General features: G+C 41.7%; 1 protein-coding gene across 1 annotated transcript in view; it reads left to right on the forward strand.

Annotated features, from left to right (window-relative positions):
- Nucleotides 1-17247, forward strand: part of ADI1 (acireductone dioxygenase 1) — a 35515-nt gene that overhangs the window by 17686 nt on the left and 582 nt on the right. The window contains exon 2 of the mRNA XM_013006457.2: nt 1019-1138. Coding sequence (XP_012861911.2) covers nt 1019-1138 — 120 coding nt within the window. The remainder of the gene's footprint in view (nt 1-1018; nt 1139-17247) is intronic.

A 17247-nucleotide genomic window follows, 5' to 3' on the forward strand; every position in this document is an offset into this window, starting at 1 on the left:
AAACCCTGTCCTTTAGTGTGGGGCTCAACTCAGTGGGCTTGTTTGGTTTGGGGATGGGGGTTCTGAAGGGTTGTTTCACATAGAAAGTAACATTAAAGTTGGATTTTCAAATGGAGGATTTTGATAGGTGAAAATGGGGAATGGGAACAGCAGAGGATGGCAATGTGAAATACTAAATATATTTGAGGTCTAGCAAATGTTTATATTTGGCTTAGATATAGATTTAAAAAACTGGGACTAAGGGCAGCAAGGTATAGCAAAGACACCTGGAGGCGGGCCAGGGATTGATTGTAGGAGTCCGCTGATATCAGACTTCAGGTTCCTGTGTATTTGTAGGCTTTGAGGCGCAGCAGACAGTTCGGTAGGGCAGACAGATTATTCTGAGACGTACTGCAGAGAGTTATGTTTGAGCTGTGGGGAAGATTGGTAGTCGAGAAACAACACGCAGGCCCCAGTCAACCCCATAAGCCTATTACTCTAGAAATGGTAGGGAGATAAAACCATCTGTAATACCAAGTAGGCACTATTTTACTGAATAAAAAGTCTGTTCTTATATGATTATGTGAAGTATGTTTTAGTGTATCTAGAAGTGTTTATTTAATTTTTTCTAATGCATAGAAATGTACACTATGTACTAGAGACAAGCATTTATTTGACAAACTGACATTAGAGCCCAACTTCATCTAAGTGTTGTGACATGCGTACAAAGTTGACTGAGAGACGGTTTGGGAACAAACTCCTTTATAATCCAGGGACTGCCCGTAGTGTGTTGTTGGACAAATTTGAGACAATGAGAACTTTGTGAAAGCGCAGGGTCTAGCAATGTGGAAAAACACGACCTAAGAGAGCGATCTTCCCTCTTTTGAAGAAAAGGCAGGCAGGGTGTTTCCGGGAATAGAAAAGCCATTAAAGAAAATTTGGAAAGGATGTGAAGGACTGCTGTGGTTCACAAATGGGAAAAGGTGCTAGATTCGAGATAAAGAGCTGACCTTTTTTGTTGTTGTGTAAACTCTCTTAGTTGGATGCAGACAATTATGAGAATGACCCAGAATTAGAAAAGATCCGTAAAGAGAGAAACTACTCCTGGATGGACATAATCACAGTATGCAGAGAGCAACTACCCAACTATGAAGAAAAGGTAGGGGGGCGAAAATGATTTGGAAGGGGAAAAAAATCAATCTTTCCATTACAAATCAACCCTGGACTATTTTTCTCTTCTTTCCTTTCTGTATATCTTAATCTAGATTTTCTCCCAACCTGCTACTGACCTCCTAGAAGGAGATGGCAAGTAGTCTTTTCCCCCAATATTGTGGAAAAATGGGTGCAAAATTATTGTTACTTTATCTTTTAGGGTTTTGCAGCTTAATCAGTGTTGCCACTTGGTCCGAGAGTTTTTATCAGTGGCAGGACGTTCACTGTTAGTCTGATTTCCCACAGTCGGAAACGGAATCTTTAGGGAGCACACACACAGCCTCATCTTTGTTCAGTTCTTTTCTGAGCTGCTGTCCTTTGGTTGACAACCCAGGGCCTAACACACTGCGCCACTAGTGCAGCTCCTTTTAATACATGGAGAGTGTCCTCTTCAGACTCATCCAGTCCTTGAGAGAGATTTGGTAATTTGTGTCTTTCAGAGAACTTGTTCATTTCATTTAAATTTGCAAATGCATTGTCCTAAAGATATTCAGATGATTCTCTGTGAGGGGAAACTAGCACCTCACACGACCATGGGTTCAGTAGGCACAATTGTACGGTTGTAATATATAAACATGATAGTAACATCACAGAAGATAGGAGAGAGAGTAAAATAAAGGAATCAGACACATTTCGTGGCAGCGTGCTCACCTCAGCCCTTCCTGGTGGTCCACGTGGTGATGCAGGAGGAGGAGAGGGCAGGAGGAAGGATTTTATTTCTAACCAAGGCTTATATATCTTTGGGGGCATGATTACGGGTAACCACACACATCACAGGAAAGGGCTGTTCAATACGCATATGCGTGACAGGAAGGGGAAGAGCTAGGGGTGTACACGCAATAGGAAAGGGAGGGATTAGGGGTACACATGTGACAAGATGGGTGGACCCTAGATTCAATATGGCAGCCTAACCTTGGTCACTCTTGAGTGGGCTTCACCGCCCTGGGCTCTCCTTGAGGGAAACAATCTACTATTCTTATCAGAAGGGAGTGGGCCCTACTTAGAGTGGGACAGACTGTACAGTCTAGATGGCTGATAACACCCCCCTCCCCAGGAGAATAACCTCTGACCAGCTTTCGTTGCCCTCCATGTGTACAGCTGTTTACCATGTATAGCAAGCAATGTCTTAGGTTTGGCATATATATGGGGATGACAACTTGGGAGAAATCTTTATGTATCCCATAAATCTCTATTGCCCTTTTACTCTCTATAATTTGTAGTGTTCTCACCTTATTTCTGGTACTTATAATTTGTCTCTTTTCTTTCCTGCCCAGTCTACTTTGGGGCTTATCAATTTTATTGATGTGCTTAAAGATCCAGCTTTTGATTTCATTGGTGTTTCTTCAATGTTTTTTAATTTCTATTTCATTGATTTTTTTCAATAAATCATTTTTTGAGGGCTCTTATAACGATCGGTACATCAATTATATCAAGCACTTTTGTACATATGCTGCCATCATTTTGAAAACATTTTCTTCTATTTGAGCCCCTGGTATCACCTCCTCTTCCAACCCTCCCCACCCTTGTGAACTCTTGATAAATTATAAATTCCTATATTTTGTTGCTGAAGTCACTGATTGAGGCTTTTCTTCTTATTTATTTTTAAGTTCGAAATACTTTGTAATGTTATATATTCTTTGGCTTATTGGGTTTTATTAAGATGTATCTTATGTAGTTTCCTATTATTTAGAGTTTTTGAGAAATCTTTTACTGTCATCTGAGAACATGCTTTTTAAAAAATTTGAATCCTTGTAAATTTGTTGAGGAACTTCTACATGGTTCAAGAGGCAGTTGGCAAACAGAACAAGGAAATACTGCATGGCTTAAAAACAAGAAATGTGTGTATCAAGGTTGTATTTTCTCACCATACTTACTCATTCTGTATGCTGAGCAAACCATCAGAGAAACTGGAACATACGAAGAAGAATATGGCATGGGATTTGAGGGAGACTTATTAACAACCTGCAATATGCAGATGACACAATCTTGGTTGCTAAGAGTGAGGAGGACTTGAATCACTTTGCTGATGAAGATCAAGGAGTGGAGCCTTCAGTATAGATTACCACTCAATGTAAATGAGACCCAAATCCTTTCAGCTAGACCAATAGGTAACATCATGATAAATGGAGAAGAGATTGAAGTTGTCAAGGATTTTGTCTTCTCATGGAAGCAGCAGTGAAAAGATCAAATAATGTGTTGCATTATATAAACTTGCTACATAAGAACTCTTTAGCGTATTGAAAAGCAAAGATGCTACTTTGAGGACTAAGGTGCACCTGACCGAAGCCATGGTATTTTTAGTTGCCTCATATGCCTGTGAAAGTTGGACATTGAATAAGGGAGACCAAAGAAGAATGGATGCAGTTGTGATGCTGGTGAAGAATATTGAAAATACCAGTGACTACTGAAAGGACAAACTGATCTGTCTTGGGGGAATACAGATAGAGTGCTCCTTAGAGGCAAGGTTGTCAAGGCTTTGTCTTAAATACTTCGAACATACTGTCAGGAGAGACCAGTCCCTGGAGAATAATACACCATGCTTGCTAAAGTCAAAGGCAGTGAAAAAGAGGAAGACCCTTGATGAAATGGACTCACACCGTGGCTGCCAAGTGGGCTCAGGCATGGGACCAATTGTGAGGATGGTGCAGGACATAGCAATATTTCATTCTGTTGTGCATAGGGTCACTTTGGGTCAGAACTGATTTGATGGCACCTAAGTACCACCTCCCCCCACCCCCCCCATGTTTGTTGAGACCTGCTTTCTGCCCCAGAATGATCTATTTTGGTAAATGTTCCCTGTGCATAGTGTAAATATCAATTAAACCATACAGTAAATTCTTCTACTGTTAAGTGTAAATGTCAATTAGTTCAAGTTGAGTCATAGTGCTGTTTAAATCTTCCATAGTCTTTTTTTTTTTTTTTTAATAATTTTGTTTATAGCGTTCATACGTAACAAAAAGGGGACAGTATTATAAATCTGGTTCTTGGATACATAAGGTATAAGTGTGAAGCCCTCCAATCCTGGGCCCAGGCAAGCAAATTCATGAGGAGCAAAAACCTGTTTAACCCCTGCAGTTCTTCCATAGTCTTTTATCTACTTGTTCTAGCACTCACAGAGACAAGGCTATTGAATCTTTGACTATAATTGTAGATTTCTCTATTATCATTTTTCCTTCACGTATTTTAAAGTTCTGTTATTAGGTAACCGTTTGCGATGATTATGCTTTCAATTAATTCTGCTCTTTATCATTAGGAAATTAATAACTTCTTTATTCCTGATAGTATTCTTTGATCCCAAACCCAGTTTGTCTCATATCAGCGTACTCATTCCAGCTTTCTTTTGACTCATGTTAGCATGGCGTATCTTTTTCCATCCCTTTCCTTTTACTGTACTAGGATTTCTGCTTTTATTTAACGTGTATTCCTTGTTAACCAGTGCGTGTTGTGAGGTGCCGTTGGTCTGGGTTCACAGCTGTGTAGAGCACAAGGAAACACTGCCTGGTCTTAAGCTATCCTCACAGTTGTTAGGGCTGAGCACCTTGTTGCAGCTATTTCTTTGAGGGTCTTCCTCTTTTCCCTGACTCTGCTTCACGAAGACTGCTGTCCTTTCCAAGGACTGATCTTTCCTTATCACTTGTTCAAAGTGCATGAGAAGTTTGGCCGTCCTTGCTTCTAAAAAGCATTCTGGCTGACTCGCTCCAAGAAAGACAAGTTTTCTTTTCTGGCAGTCCACAGTACTTTGAAGGTTCCTCACCAAAACCATAATTCAAATGCACTGATCCCTATGAAGTTTTCTTTATCCATTGCCCGATTTTCACATGCATGTGAATCAACTGAAAATACGTACGCTTGGGTAAGGTGCATCTTTGTCCTAAAAGCAGCATCTTTGCTCTTAACACTTTAAAGAGGTCTTGTGCTTCAGGTTTGCCCAATGTAATAAGTCATTCAATTCCATGACTCCTGCTTCCGTGAGATTTGATTGTGAATCCAAGAAAAATGAAATCTTTGACACGTTGAGTCTCTTCTCCATTGATGATACTGTCCATTGGTCCAGTGGTGAGGATTTTCATTTTCTTAACCTTAAGTTATAATCCATACTGAAGGCTGCAGTCTTTGATCTTCATCACTAATTGCCTCAATTTCTTTTCTGTTTCCACAAGCAAAGTCCTGTTGCCTGCCTATCGTGGCCTGTAAAGGACCCTTCCTCTCATTCTGATGCCATGTGCTTCTTCAGCGTCCATTTTATCAGGCTGTTTGCTCACCTGACAAAGCGAATAAGTGTGGTTGGAGGATCTGACCCCGATGCACACCTTTCTTGATTGCGAACCATACATTATCCCCTTGTTCTGTTTCAACCACTTGCCTCTTGATGTTAGTACAGGTTCTACATGAGCACAATGACATGTTGTAGAATTCCTATTCTTCCCCGTGTTATACATAGTGTGTGATCATCCACACAGTCAGAAGCCTTTGCATGGTCAAGGAAGCACAAGTCAACCTCTTTCAGTTTTCAGCCAAGATCCATTTGATGCCTTCGTGGACATCACTGGTGCCACGTCCTCTTCTGAATCTGGCTTGTCTTTCTGGCAGCTTCCTGTCAGCGTAATACTGCAACTGTGTTTTGAATGATCGTAAACAAAATTTCTCTTGCTTGTGATGTTATTGATATTGTTAGGTAATTCCTGCTTTCCATTGGTTACCTTTCATAGGATATAGGTATAACTGTGGATGTCTTCCATTTAGTTGGCCAAGTAGTTGTCTTCCAAATTTCTTGGCTTAGAGTAGTTAGTACTTCCACTACTGCATCCGTTTGTTGAAACATTTCTATTGGTATTCCATCAATTCCTGCAGCTTTGTTTTTGGCTAATGTTTTCATTGCAGCTTGGACTTCCTGCAGTACCATCAGTTCTTGGTCACATGCTACCTCTTGAAAGCATTGGATGTCAACTAGTTCTTTTTGGTACAGTAATTCTGTGTATTCTTTCCATCTTCTTTTGATGCTTCCTGCATAGTTCAGTATTTTTACCGTGGAATCTTTGAATATTACAACTCTCTGAGGGGTGAATGTGTCTTCAGATTACTTCAGTTTGAGAAATGCTGAGCATGCTCTTCCATCTTGGTTTTCTAATTCCATTTTTTAAAAAAAAAAAAGCTTTACTTTATCTTCTTGAGTTTCCCTTTAAAACTTTCTCTTTATCCCTTTCCCTTCGTTATTTCTTTCATTTGTTTTAGCTACCTTTGGTTAAGACCATCCATTTTGAACTTTTCTTTATTACCTGGCTTTCTAATGACATCGCGTTCTTCATTTATGGTGGTCTTAATATCATCCTACAATGCTGTAGAATGCTTAATCAAATATGTTCAGGAATGCCGCTGGCAACCACCCACATCTTCTAGTCTTCGGTACTTGTGCATCGAGTTCATTGGCCACACATTCCCTGTCTTCCTGCTTTTGACTTTCCTTCCTCTGTTGCTCCAAGGAATAGAGACCCACATCTTGTGCTTTGATAATGGCTTACATGCTTTAAAGATTCTGGACACTACACAACATATTAGGGATCAGAACAGAAATACTAAACATATTATTAGGCATTTAACTAGAATGTCCCTTGAAGCCAGGGCCACAATTTCATCATATTTTTTACCTCGTCCCTTCCCTCCTTGGGGGGCATCACTGATAAGTATATGTTACCTTTAACCCTTTCAGGTGGGGTGGTTCTTTGTCCAGCCTTGGTACATGCACATATGAATCTTCTCAGATCAATATTGGACTGAGGTCATCTGTATGCCACTGGAGGTTGCTGTCTGTGCAGCTAGCTCTCCCCTCTCTCCTAACTGCTCTGACTTGCACACTTTAGCTGCCGTGGTCTCCCCAGACTTTACCTATTCAGGGTGTCTACTGGGCCCCTTGTCCCTGAACTGCTACCTGGAAATCATCTCACGGTTTTAAGCCATTGTCCTCCTGCTTCACTTGTTCCTCTCTTCTGAGGATTACTCTCTTTTATTTCCTGGTGTCCAGTGTCTTGCAAACTACTAACTCACATCTTTTGTGTGGTTCTTTCAGGGAGGAAGGTATTTCTGGTCTCTCTTGCTTAGAAGTAGAGGACAGGATTTTTTAAAAAAATGTTTAAATAAGCATTTTATTAGGGGCTCATACAACTCATCACAATCTGCACATACATCATTTGTGTCCAGCACATTAGTACATATGTTGACTTTATCATTCTCACAACACCTGCTTTCCACCGGAGCCCTTGGTGTCAGCTCATTTTCCCCCTCCCTCTCTACTTCCCCCTCCCCCTGAACCCTTGATAATTTATAAATTATTATTATTTTATCATACCTTACCCCATCCGACGTCTCCCTTACCCACTTCTTTTGCTGTCCCTCCCCCAGGGAGGAGGCCATATGTAGACCTTGTCATCTGTTCCCCCTTTCTCCCTCACCTTCCCTCCACCCTCCCGATATCGCCACTCTTTCCACTGGTCCTGGGGGGTTCATCTGTCCTGGGTTCACTGTATTTCCAGTTCCTATCTGTGCCAGTGTACATCCTCCGGTCCAGCCGGATATGTAAGGTACAATTGGGATCATGGTAGTGGGGGGAGGAAGCATTTAAGAACTAGAGGAAAATTGCGTATTTCGTCCTTACTACACTGCACTCTGATTTGCTCCTCTCCTCTCTGAAGCCCTTCTGCAAGGGGATGTCCAATTTCCCCCGGATGGGCCCTGGGTCCCCACTCTGGACTCCCCCTCATTCACAATGTTATGATTTTTTATTTTTTATTTTTTGTCTTTGATGCCTGATACCTGACCCCTTCGCCGCCTTGTCATCTTACAGGCTGGTGTGCTTCTTACATGTGGGCTTTGTTGTTTCTCAGTTAGATAGCCCCTTGTTTATCTTTCAGACTTTACCTATTTATGTGGGACCCCAGATTCTGTGTAATTTGACAGCTTGGCACCATCAACTTTCTTCACCACATTTGCTTATGTACCCGCTTTGTCTTCAGCATTCGTGTTGGGGTAGGCTGGTGTGCTTCTTCCTTGTGGGTTTTGTTGTTTCTTAGCTAGATGGCCGCCTGTTTGTCTTCAAGCCTTTAAGACCCCAGGTGCTGTATCATTTGATAACCGGGCACCATCTGCTTTCTTCACCACTTTTGTTAATGCACCCCGTTTGTCCTCAGCGATCGAGTAGGGGCAGGCTGGTGTGCTTCTTCCGTGTGGGTTTTTTTGTCTCTCAGCTAGATGGTGCTTGTTTATCTTCAGGTCTTTAAGGCTTCAGGTGCTATATCTTTTGCTATCTGGGCACCATCAGCTTTCTTCACTACACTTGCTTTTGCACCCATTGTCTTCAGTGACTTCAGGTGTTATATCTTTTGGTAGCCAAGCATCATCTGCTTTCTTCACCACATTTTCTTGTGCACCCATTGTCTTCAGCGATCATGCCAGGCAGGTGAGAATCTCAGACTGCCGAATTGTTAGAACAGAGTGTTCTTGTGTTAAGGGAGTACTTGTACAGGGGCCCACTGTCCATCTTTTCTTAATACTCAACCTATAAATATATGTTCATAGATCTATTTCCCCCTCATCATATATAAATATATTTACATCTTTATATGCCTGCATTTACATCTCTATGACTACCCTTTGCCTCCTAGTTCTTTCCTCTATTTCTTTGTACTTTCCTCTTCTCCCCCTATCATGTTCTGCTTTCATTTGGGTTTTAGCCATTCCTCTTGGTTACATTGTCCTTGGTCCAGCCCTGCAAGGCCTCCTGCACCCTCCTTGACATTGATTTTGGATCACTTGTTGTTCGCATGTCCCTGTGCTTGTTAACAGCCTCTTCCTTTCCACTACCACCCACTCCCCCTACCCCCATGTTCCCCTGATCTGTCATCCCGTTGTTCTCTCTTCTGGCTTGTTTATTCTGCTTATCCCTTCCAGATAGACCATCACCAGACTGAGTGCAACGAAGCAACAACAAAAAGTAAAACAATGGCTACAACAACAATAACACGCACACATGCATACATGTATGAATAGTTCAGGGTCTGTTTGTTTTCCTTCATGTGTGCTTTCCAGTCAAGTCTGATGGGGTGCCATGCCCCTGCATCGCCTCTATCCCTGAGGACCTCATCACTCTGCTCCCTCCGCTGCTCTGATGCATGCCCCCAGAGGCTGGCTTCGGCGTGGTGAGCTCATGGCAGGCACAATTCCCGCCGTTTGTCTCCAGTGGTTCAATGGGTCAACGAGGAACGCTGTATCCCGTGGTGGGGCCGGTCCCGTGGTCATCTCCGTGCATTGCTGTTCCGAACAGGCACATTGTCCCCAAGGCTCAGCGAGCCAGGATGTGCTCCATTCTTTCCTTTTCTTCCCCTTACCCCCTCATTGACTCACATGCACTCCGACCAGACCAGTCTCCCTTCTCTTCCCAAGCTGCAGCCTCAGTGCTGTCCTCTGAAGTGAATTCCCCCTGGGGGAGGGTGGTACCGTGTACCCAGTTGGTAATGGGGAGGATTTTTTTTTTAAGCTTTAAATTTTATGGTTATTCTTTAAGGCCCATTAGTAAAGATGAGAAAAAGATGTACAATGTAGAACATTTTTAATAGAGCTAAATTTCTTCAATATAAAGAACTGTCTGTATTTTTTAATTGTCACCTTTACTTATTTGAAATAAAAAAGCTCTTTTATGACATTATAATGACAATGATAGTTATTTTTAGGATATTTTTTTCCCTAGCAAAACTTGGCCACCATCATGCTTCCCAACTTTTTTTTTAAATCTCACCGAGTTCAGAAATATTAAACTACTGCCTTTGGTTGCATAACTTTAGCCTGTTCATATAATAGGAGAGAACAGTTTGTCCACAGGGTCCCTTTGGTAAGCGTAGGCCAGGATCCAGGTCTTCACAATCCTGTGTTCCTTCTACTGAGCCCACCTGGAGGGCTCTGGCTCTCTACCCACCCTGTTCATCCAGTAGCTTGAATTTCCCCTTTGTATTTCTTAAAAAGAAATCATAAGATAAGCAAGTAAGCCAATACCACCATATTGTGCTAAAAACAAAAGTGGCCTGAGAACACGGAAATTGTTTGCTCTAATTCCTATTAGGTGACTTAGTTCCTTACTTGGTTTTAGAGCTGCCTATGTCAAATTATTCTCACTAGTGAAAGGCCAAATACTGTAGTACCACACAAAATTACTTCATTTCCTACTAAGTGCCCTATAATTCATCTGATTCTCTTAAATTATGTGATTCTTACTTGAAATATTACATTAGTCAACCTTTTTGTTTTCTTAAATCATTTTATTGGGGACTCATACAACTCTCATCACAATCCATACGTACATACATTGTGTCAAGCACATTTGTACATTTGTTGACATCATTATTCTCAAAACATTTTCTTTCTACTTGAGCCCTTGGTATCAGCTCTTCATTTTTTCCCCTCCCTTCCTGACCCCCTCCCTCATGAAACCTTGGTAATCTATAAATTATTATTATTTTGTCATGTCTTACACTATCGGTGTCTTTCTTCACCCAAGTTTTTGTTGTCCATCCCCCAGGGAGGGGGTTATATGTAGATCCTTGTAATCGGGTTCCCCTTTCTACCCCACCTTCCCTCCACCCTCCTGGTATTGCCACTCTCACCATTGGTCCTGTGGTGTTCATCTGTCTTGGATTCCCTGTGTTTCCAGCTCCTATCTGTACCAGTGTACATCCTCTGGTCCAGTCAGATTTGTAAGGTAGAATCAGGACCATGATAGTGGGGGCAAGGAAGCTTTAAAGAAATAGAGGAAAGTTGTATGTTTCATTGTACCCGGACTGGCTCGTGTCCTCCCCGCTACCCTTCTGTAAGGGGATGTCCAGTTGCCTACAGATGGGCTTAGAGTCCCCACTCCACACTCCCTCTCATTCACATTGATATGATTTTTTGTCCTTTGATGCCTGATAACTGATCCCATCGACACCTCGTAATCGTACAGAGTAGGTTAAAAACCAAGACAACCCAAATCTGTCCCCACTAAATTGACATCGACTCATGAGAAACCTCATATGTCTCAGAGTGCAAATCCATTTACAGTGTTTCCAATGGCGGTGGTCCTTCAGAATTAGAGTGCCAGGGCTTGCTTTTGAGCTGCCTGTGGGTGGAGTTCATCTCCCCGCTGTGTGCTTGACTGTGCCAACTAGGAGCTTCACATAGAAGATACTTATCTGTTATTAATGTTCAGTTATAAATATGCTGGTATAAAACTTCCCTCCTGATCTGAGCTTGCCTTTCTTGTTTTTATAAAACAACCTTCTGTATCTCCTAATTATATTGATATAAGCCAGTAGCATCAGACCTCACCTAACTTTAGGAGATGGGCTAAGACTCAGATCAGCACACAGTTGGATCCTGTGAGGTGGTCTAGGGACAAACCTGCCCTCTAACCTTTTTACCATTTGTGACACCAGCTTACTCTGTCCCCATCCTCCCACCCCCTCCTATTGGCACTTATTACTTTTCTGCCGGGTTTGATTTTTCATTTTAATGGTCATCAAAAACTCAGAGGCTATCCCCATAATACTGTAGTTCACTGGGCAAGCAGCAGCCTATAGCTTGTGATTAGTAACAGGATACAAGCCAGGAGATAGGGTACAGTTCTTCAGTCAGGACAGCTCCATTCCATACAGTTCTCAACTTCTTGTCTCTGCCTGCTAAAAAGCCTCCTCTGAGCTCTACCATGCTTTGATGAATGTGGAAACTCTTTAGCTCCATTGCAAGTGCCCGAAGGCCTCCCTCTCTGCCAGCAGGCTCTTCCTTTGGCACTCAGCTCTCTCACTATATGGGTCAGTATGTCTCTTGCAGTAGGCCTCACCATTGCTCAGCTGAGTTCTGCTGTGGTTGCTGCTGTTTCTTGCCATCTTGCACTCTCTCGGGTACTATAGCTCCCTCTGCTCTGTCTAGCTGGGAGGTTCTCAGTGCAGGGACGTTAGCACCAATAGATGTGCCCCACTCCAGACTCTTTTTGATAGTTAGTTATGAATTCCCCCTAAACCTCTGTGCAGTTGACCCTTATATAAACATAAAGACCGTGAAGTGACCAATCTCCTTATTAGCCCACAGTTACTCAATTTGCATAGTAATATATCAATTCCCACAAGGTCATTTAATCCTAATGGGTGGTTTAACATTCTACCTGTTTGCATTCTACCACTGTCATGGAGTAAATACCTACTGTTAGTGGCCCTATAGAACAAGGTTGAACTGCCCCCTGTGAGTTTCTGGACTAACTTTAGGGGAGTAGAAAGCTCTGTTTCCACCTCCAATCCCCCTTCAAGAGCTGGTGGTTTGGAATGGTGGACCTTGTGGATTGCAACGCAATGCCTAAGCACTATGCAACCTAGACTGACCAATTGCTGCTTTCTCTCTCTCTCTCTCTCTCTTTTTTTGATAAACCTACGTCCGGAAGAGCCATATGTAAAGAGGAGCTGTTGTACTGCCCTGGGGTTTGTCCTCACATTCGATTCGTGGAATCTGGCAGGTATCCTGCACAAACAGTCCATTTCGTCTGGCGACATGTGCTGTCAGATGATCTCGTTTTGGTGATGTTAACTTTGGTTAATTGCTTAAATTGGTATCTACTAATTTTTTCAATTATAAACCTTTTTTTCCCAAACTCTTGAGCCAATAAGAAATTTGTAGAGAGTTGCTTTTAGACCTGCAAATGTCATATTTCCTTTCAAACATATATTGTTAGAAAGGTTTAATGATTCTTTCCTATATCAGTTATTGATATGATGGTTGAAGGTGATTTTCTAACTATGTAATATATTACATTAGCTTCTATTATAGGAGGAGCTTTTCCACCTTTCCCATTTATTTATCATTGATGTGGGCTTACACATTCTTATTTTAACCATTGGGCTATAGTCCATCCTTGCTATTACTCATTTTCATGTTCAAATTGTCACAGATTTGGCAAGTGAAAGCGGGCTCCTCTTCTTTTGACATGTCCCTGGTCATTTTTATGAGTCATTTTTATATTTTCTGGCATTAAGTATTCCAGGCACATCTTCATATTTTTCCTGACCTCGCTAGCCCTTGAGTCGGTTATCCCTTCTGGTACATATTACTGATACTTAGAAATTGAGCTATGCCACCCCGGTGTCATTTTACCTAGTTTCTCTATTCCCGTCAAAAGCTCTTCTGTGTACATATATACACAATTTTTGTTGTTGTTTTAGGCACGAGTTGAAACTGATAGCAAGATTTTTTCATTGCATTGCCTTATTCTATAGTTGTGTATCTTTTCCTCCCACAGTGAGAACCCTAGGTGTAGACATATCAATATTCTTACTCATTTACTCATTTATCTTTCTTGAAGTACTGTTTTTTTGGGGGGTAGAATAATATTTGTACACCTACTGGTAAGTTCATTTGACAACTATTCAAATTTATGCACCCACTACTGAAGTTTGTCATATAGTCTGGGCAGTTCAATTCAAAGTAGAGGGAAAGGTCAATTCACAAGATAATGTTTTGGGGATTCCAAATAGGTAATTTATCGTTTTCTTGTGATTTGGGTGAAGGCTCATACAGAAAACTGGTTTTCCATTCAGTAATTCACGCACACTTTGATTGGTGACATTGATGACACTGCCCACTAATTCACAACCCCCTCCCCACCTCCTCCCCGTGTTTCCCGTGTCCATTCATCCTCTTCTCTCCTTCCTGCTAGCTGAGCTGTTTCCTGGGCAAGCGCTGCCCTCTCCATTTGTGTGGTTGATTGGTCTACGAAGTGCATGCCTCCCTGGATTCTTGTTCACCTTATAGATGTGTCTATCACGTGACTGAAAGTAGAGCCTGGAGGGTGACCAGTGTCGGGACTGAGGTTGTCTCAGGGCCATCATGTCAAGAGTTTGGCCAGTCAGTATCAGATCTTTCTATTGTGAAGTAGGTAGGGGTAAATATTTCAGATCATCAGGTTTTTTTGTTGTTTTTTTAAATCATTTTATTAAGGGCTCATACAACTCTTATCACAATCCATACACATATCAAATGTGTAAAGCACATTTGTACATTCATTGCCCTCATCATTCTCAAAACATTTTCTCTCCACTTAAACCCCCCGGCATAGGTCCTAATTTTTCCCCTCCCTCCCCGCTCCCCCCTCCCTCATGATCCCTTGGTAGTTTATAAATAGTTATTTTGTCACAGATCATCAGTTTTATATGCAACAACTTAAACTACATATCAGAGCCCCAGTAGGTGACGTGACCCATCCCTGCCTTGGCTTTCCTGCTCCCACTCACAGAAGATTGTCTTCTCCCTCACCCACGTCAACCCCGCCTGGCCTCCAGCCTCTGACTTCGCCCCGTAACAGTCAAAATGCTTCTTTTGGCATTAAACCTATATTTTCCTTTATCCCTTTTGCGGTAGTTAAATATTGTCATATCAACTTGATAAATAAGTGTAGAGGTGGAGTCTAGTCAGTCAGGTTACAGCCTGATAGACCTCCTTGTAGGCATGGCCTTCTCATAAGGATGGCCCTGGGAATGTCTCTCTCGCTCTCTGCCTTTACCTTCCTGCTGGCAAACTTTGCTTAGACATCCCAGAGCACTGTGATGTGGCCACCAGCCTGTGATCTTCCTGTACTGTGCAGTATTCCATGTGGCTGTGTGAGTCTGAAGAGAGATTTATGGACTGATATCAGACTTATGGGCTAATATCAAACCTATGGACTTGATCTAGACTGGGATGCTTTCTTGATATACAATTACTCTTTGATATAAAGCTCTTTAATACACATATCTAAGTGTCTCTGGATTTGTTTCTCTAGTCAACCCAGACTAAAACACCTTTATAACAGTGGTCTCAGACAATATTTGTCCTCTCTTGTGATTGGTTAATTTCTCTCAGAATCATGTTCTCCAGGCCTTCCATGCTGTGAAGTGCTTCATGGTTTCATCCTTGTTTTTTAACAACCCACAGGATTCCGTTGTGTGTGTGTGTCAGAGTTTATTCATCCATTCTTCCACTGATGGGCACGCAACACATTTCCATGTGCTTGCTCTTGTGAACAGTGCTGCTGTGCACATGGGTGTGTATGCGTCTTCTTGCACTATGGCTCTTCCTTTTCCCGCTCACAGGGTGTAAACCCTGTAAAGGGATTGTTGAGCACCTGGAATTTTTCTTCCCAGTATTTTGAAGTAGTTTTGCAATCTCACCAGCAGTGTATGAGGATTCCAATCTCTCCACAAGCTCTCTAGGAGCCATTGTTTTCTGCCCAATGCAGATAATCTTGGTGGATATAATGGAAGGACACAGGACTTTAGTCTAAAGCAGTGGTTCTCAACCTTCCTAATGCCAAGACCCTTTCATACAGTTCCTCATGTGGTGGTGACCCACCCCCAACGACCAACAACCATAAAATTATTTTTTTTGCTACTTCATAACTGTAATTTTGCTACTACTGTTAGGAATCAGGCGACCCCTGTGAAAGGGTCGTTCGACCACCAAAGGGGTCGCGACCCACAGGTTGAAAACTGCTGGTCTAAAGGAACTATAAGAAAATTTCAAACTGCAGTGATGCCAGGAAGGTTGTGCCAAGAATTTTACCCATCACAACACTTATTGCTCAGGCTGTCCCTTGAGAATTTCCCCCACCTTGAAGTCTTTGCCTTTCTTCCTATTGTCCCCCAAACTCAAAGAACATTGAAAGAGAACATGATTTGAGGTCTTTGAGGATGCCCAAACTGCTCTTTTGACAAGGTTTAAATTGAAGAGCGCAAAATTCTTTGAGGAAGACTTAAGTGGAAACCTTCAGAAGTGTGTAGACTTTAAAATAGAGTCTGTGATGCGGAACAAGTGTCGTATTTTGATACTCTAGTTCAATAAAGATGAGTATGATTTTTCAGCTGCCCCCTTGACTCGTGTCTGTGGAGTCATGTTCTCTTCATTCTTACATACACTCTTTTCCCCTTTGCTTTTTTGTTGTTTTCTCACCTTTTCCAATATATTCAAGAAACCATTATATTTGAGTTCATAGAGATTTTCCTCGTTCTTTTAGTCAACAGCTTCATTATGTAGCTGTACTAATTTATCATTCATTCTTTGATGCTTGGGCATTTGACTTGTTTACAGCATCTTAAAATGACAAATAATACAGGAATAGTAGCTTTGTCCATATCTCTCTTTGCGTGGTTGGAGGTACAGCTTGGGAATAAAATTCTAGGTGACGACTCAACCAGTAAATGCACATGTAGTTTGTAGAGAGTGCCAAACTCCTCTTCGTAGGGGATGCAACAGTTTTTAATTACTTCTACCAGTGTCCATAGATGTCTGTTTCCATATAGCTTCAATGACAGAGTAAGCTGGCCATAATTCAAACACTTGATAGTCTGTTGGGTTTAAAAAAGGGGGGGGGGCTTTATTTTTATTAGTACTGATTTTAAAAAAATAAAGTACTGATTTTCTAAACATTTATAGACATTTCTAAACATATTCCAGCTGTTTTTTTTTTTTAATGTATAAACATTATGTACTTCTGAATATGGGGGATGGTTAGATATTACCAATGCAATATACTAGAATGTTAATGTAGAATTTAGGTGAAGGGTAAATGGATATTCACTAGAAAGTTATTTTAACTACTTGTCTATATGCATATTTTTTATTTTAAAATGTCAAGGGCTGGTGGGAAGACCTTCTGAAAGACACAAACATGTCTTTGAGCAAGTAGAAAGTGTTTATTGGGACAGGTAAAACCTTTTCTTGTGTGCTTCTGCAGATCTTGTCATGGCATCATTTTAGCATGATTGCTTTCACAGTGCAGTGACAGTGACTCGGGGTTGTGACCATGGACGCTAGAGCCACAGTGTCTGGGTGGGAGTCTCTGCCCCTTTATTAAGGGTGTGACCTTGGGCCACTTGCTTAGCCTTTGTGCCTCCATTTCCTCAGGTGTAAAATTGAGGTTATAACTATGACCTACCTCAATATGAACCTACCTAAACAGTTAAAATATTTAGAACCTTCCCTGGCACCTGGTATGTGCTATGTAAGTGTTAATTCATC

Source organism: Echinops telfairi, unplaced genomic scaffold (assembly GCF_000313985.2).
Source record: "Echinops telfairi isolate 266 unplaced genomic scaffold, ASM31398v2 ScPeMD7_3509;HRSCAF=4178, whole genome shotgun sequence".
Lineage (NCBI taxonomy): Eukaryota > Metazoa > Chordata > Mammalia > Afrosoricida > Tenrecidae > Echinops > Echinops telfairi.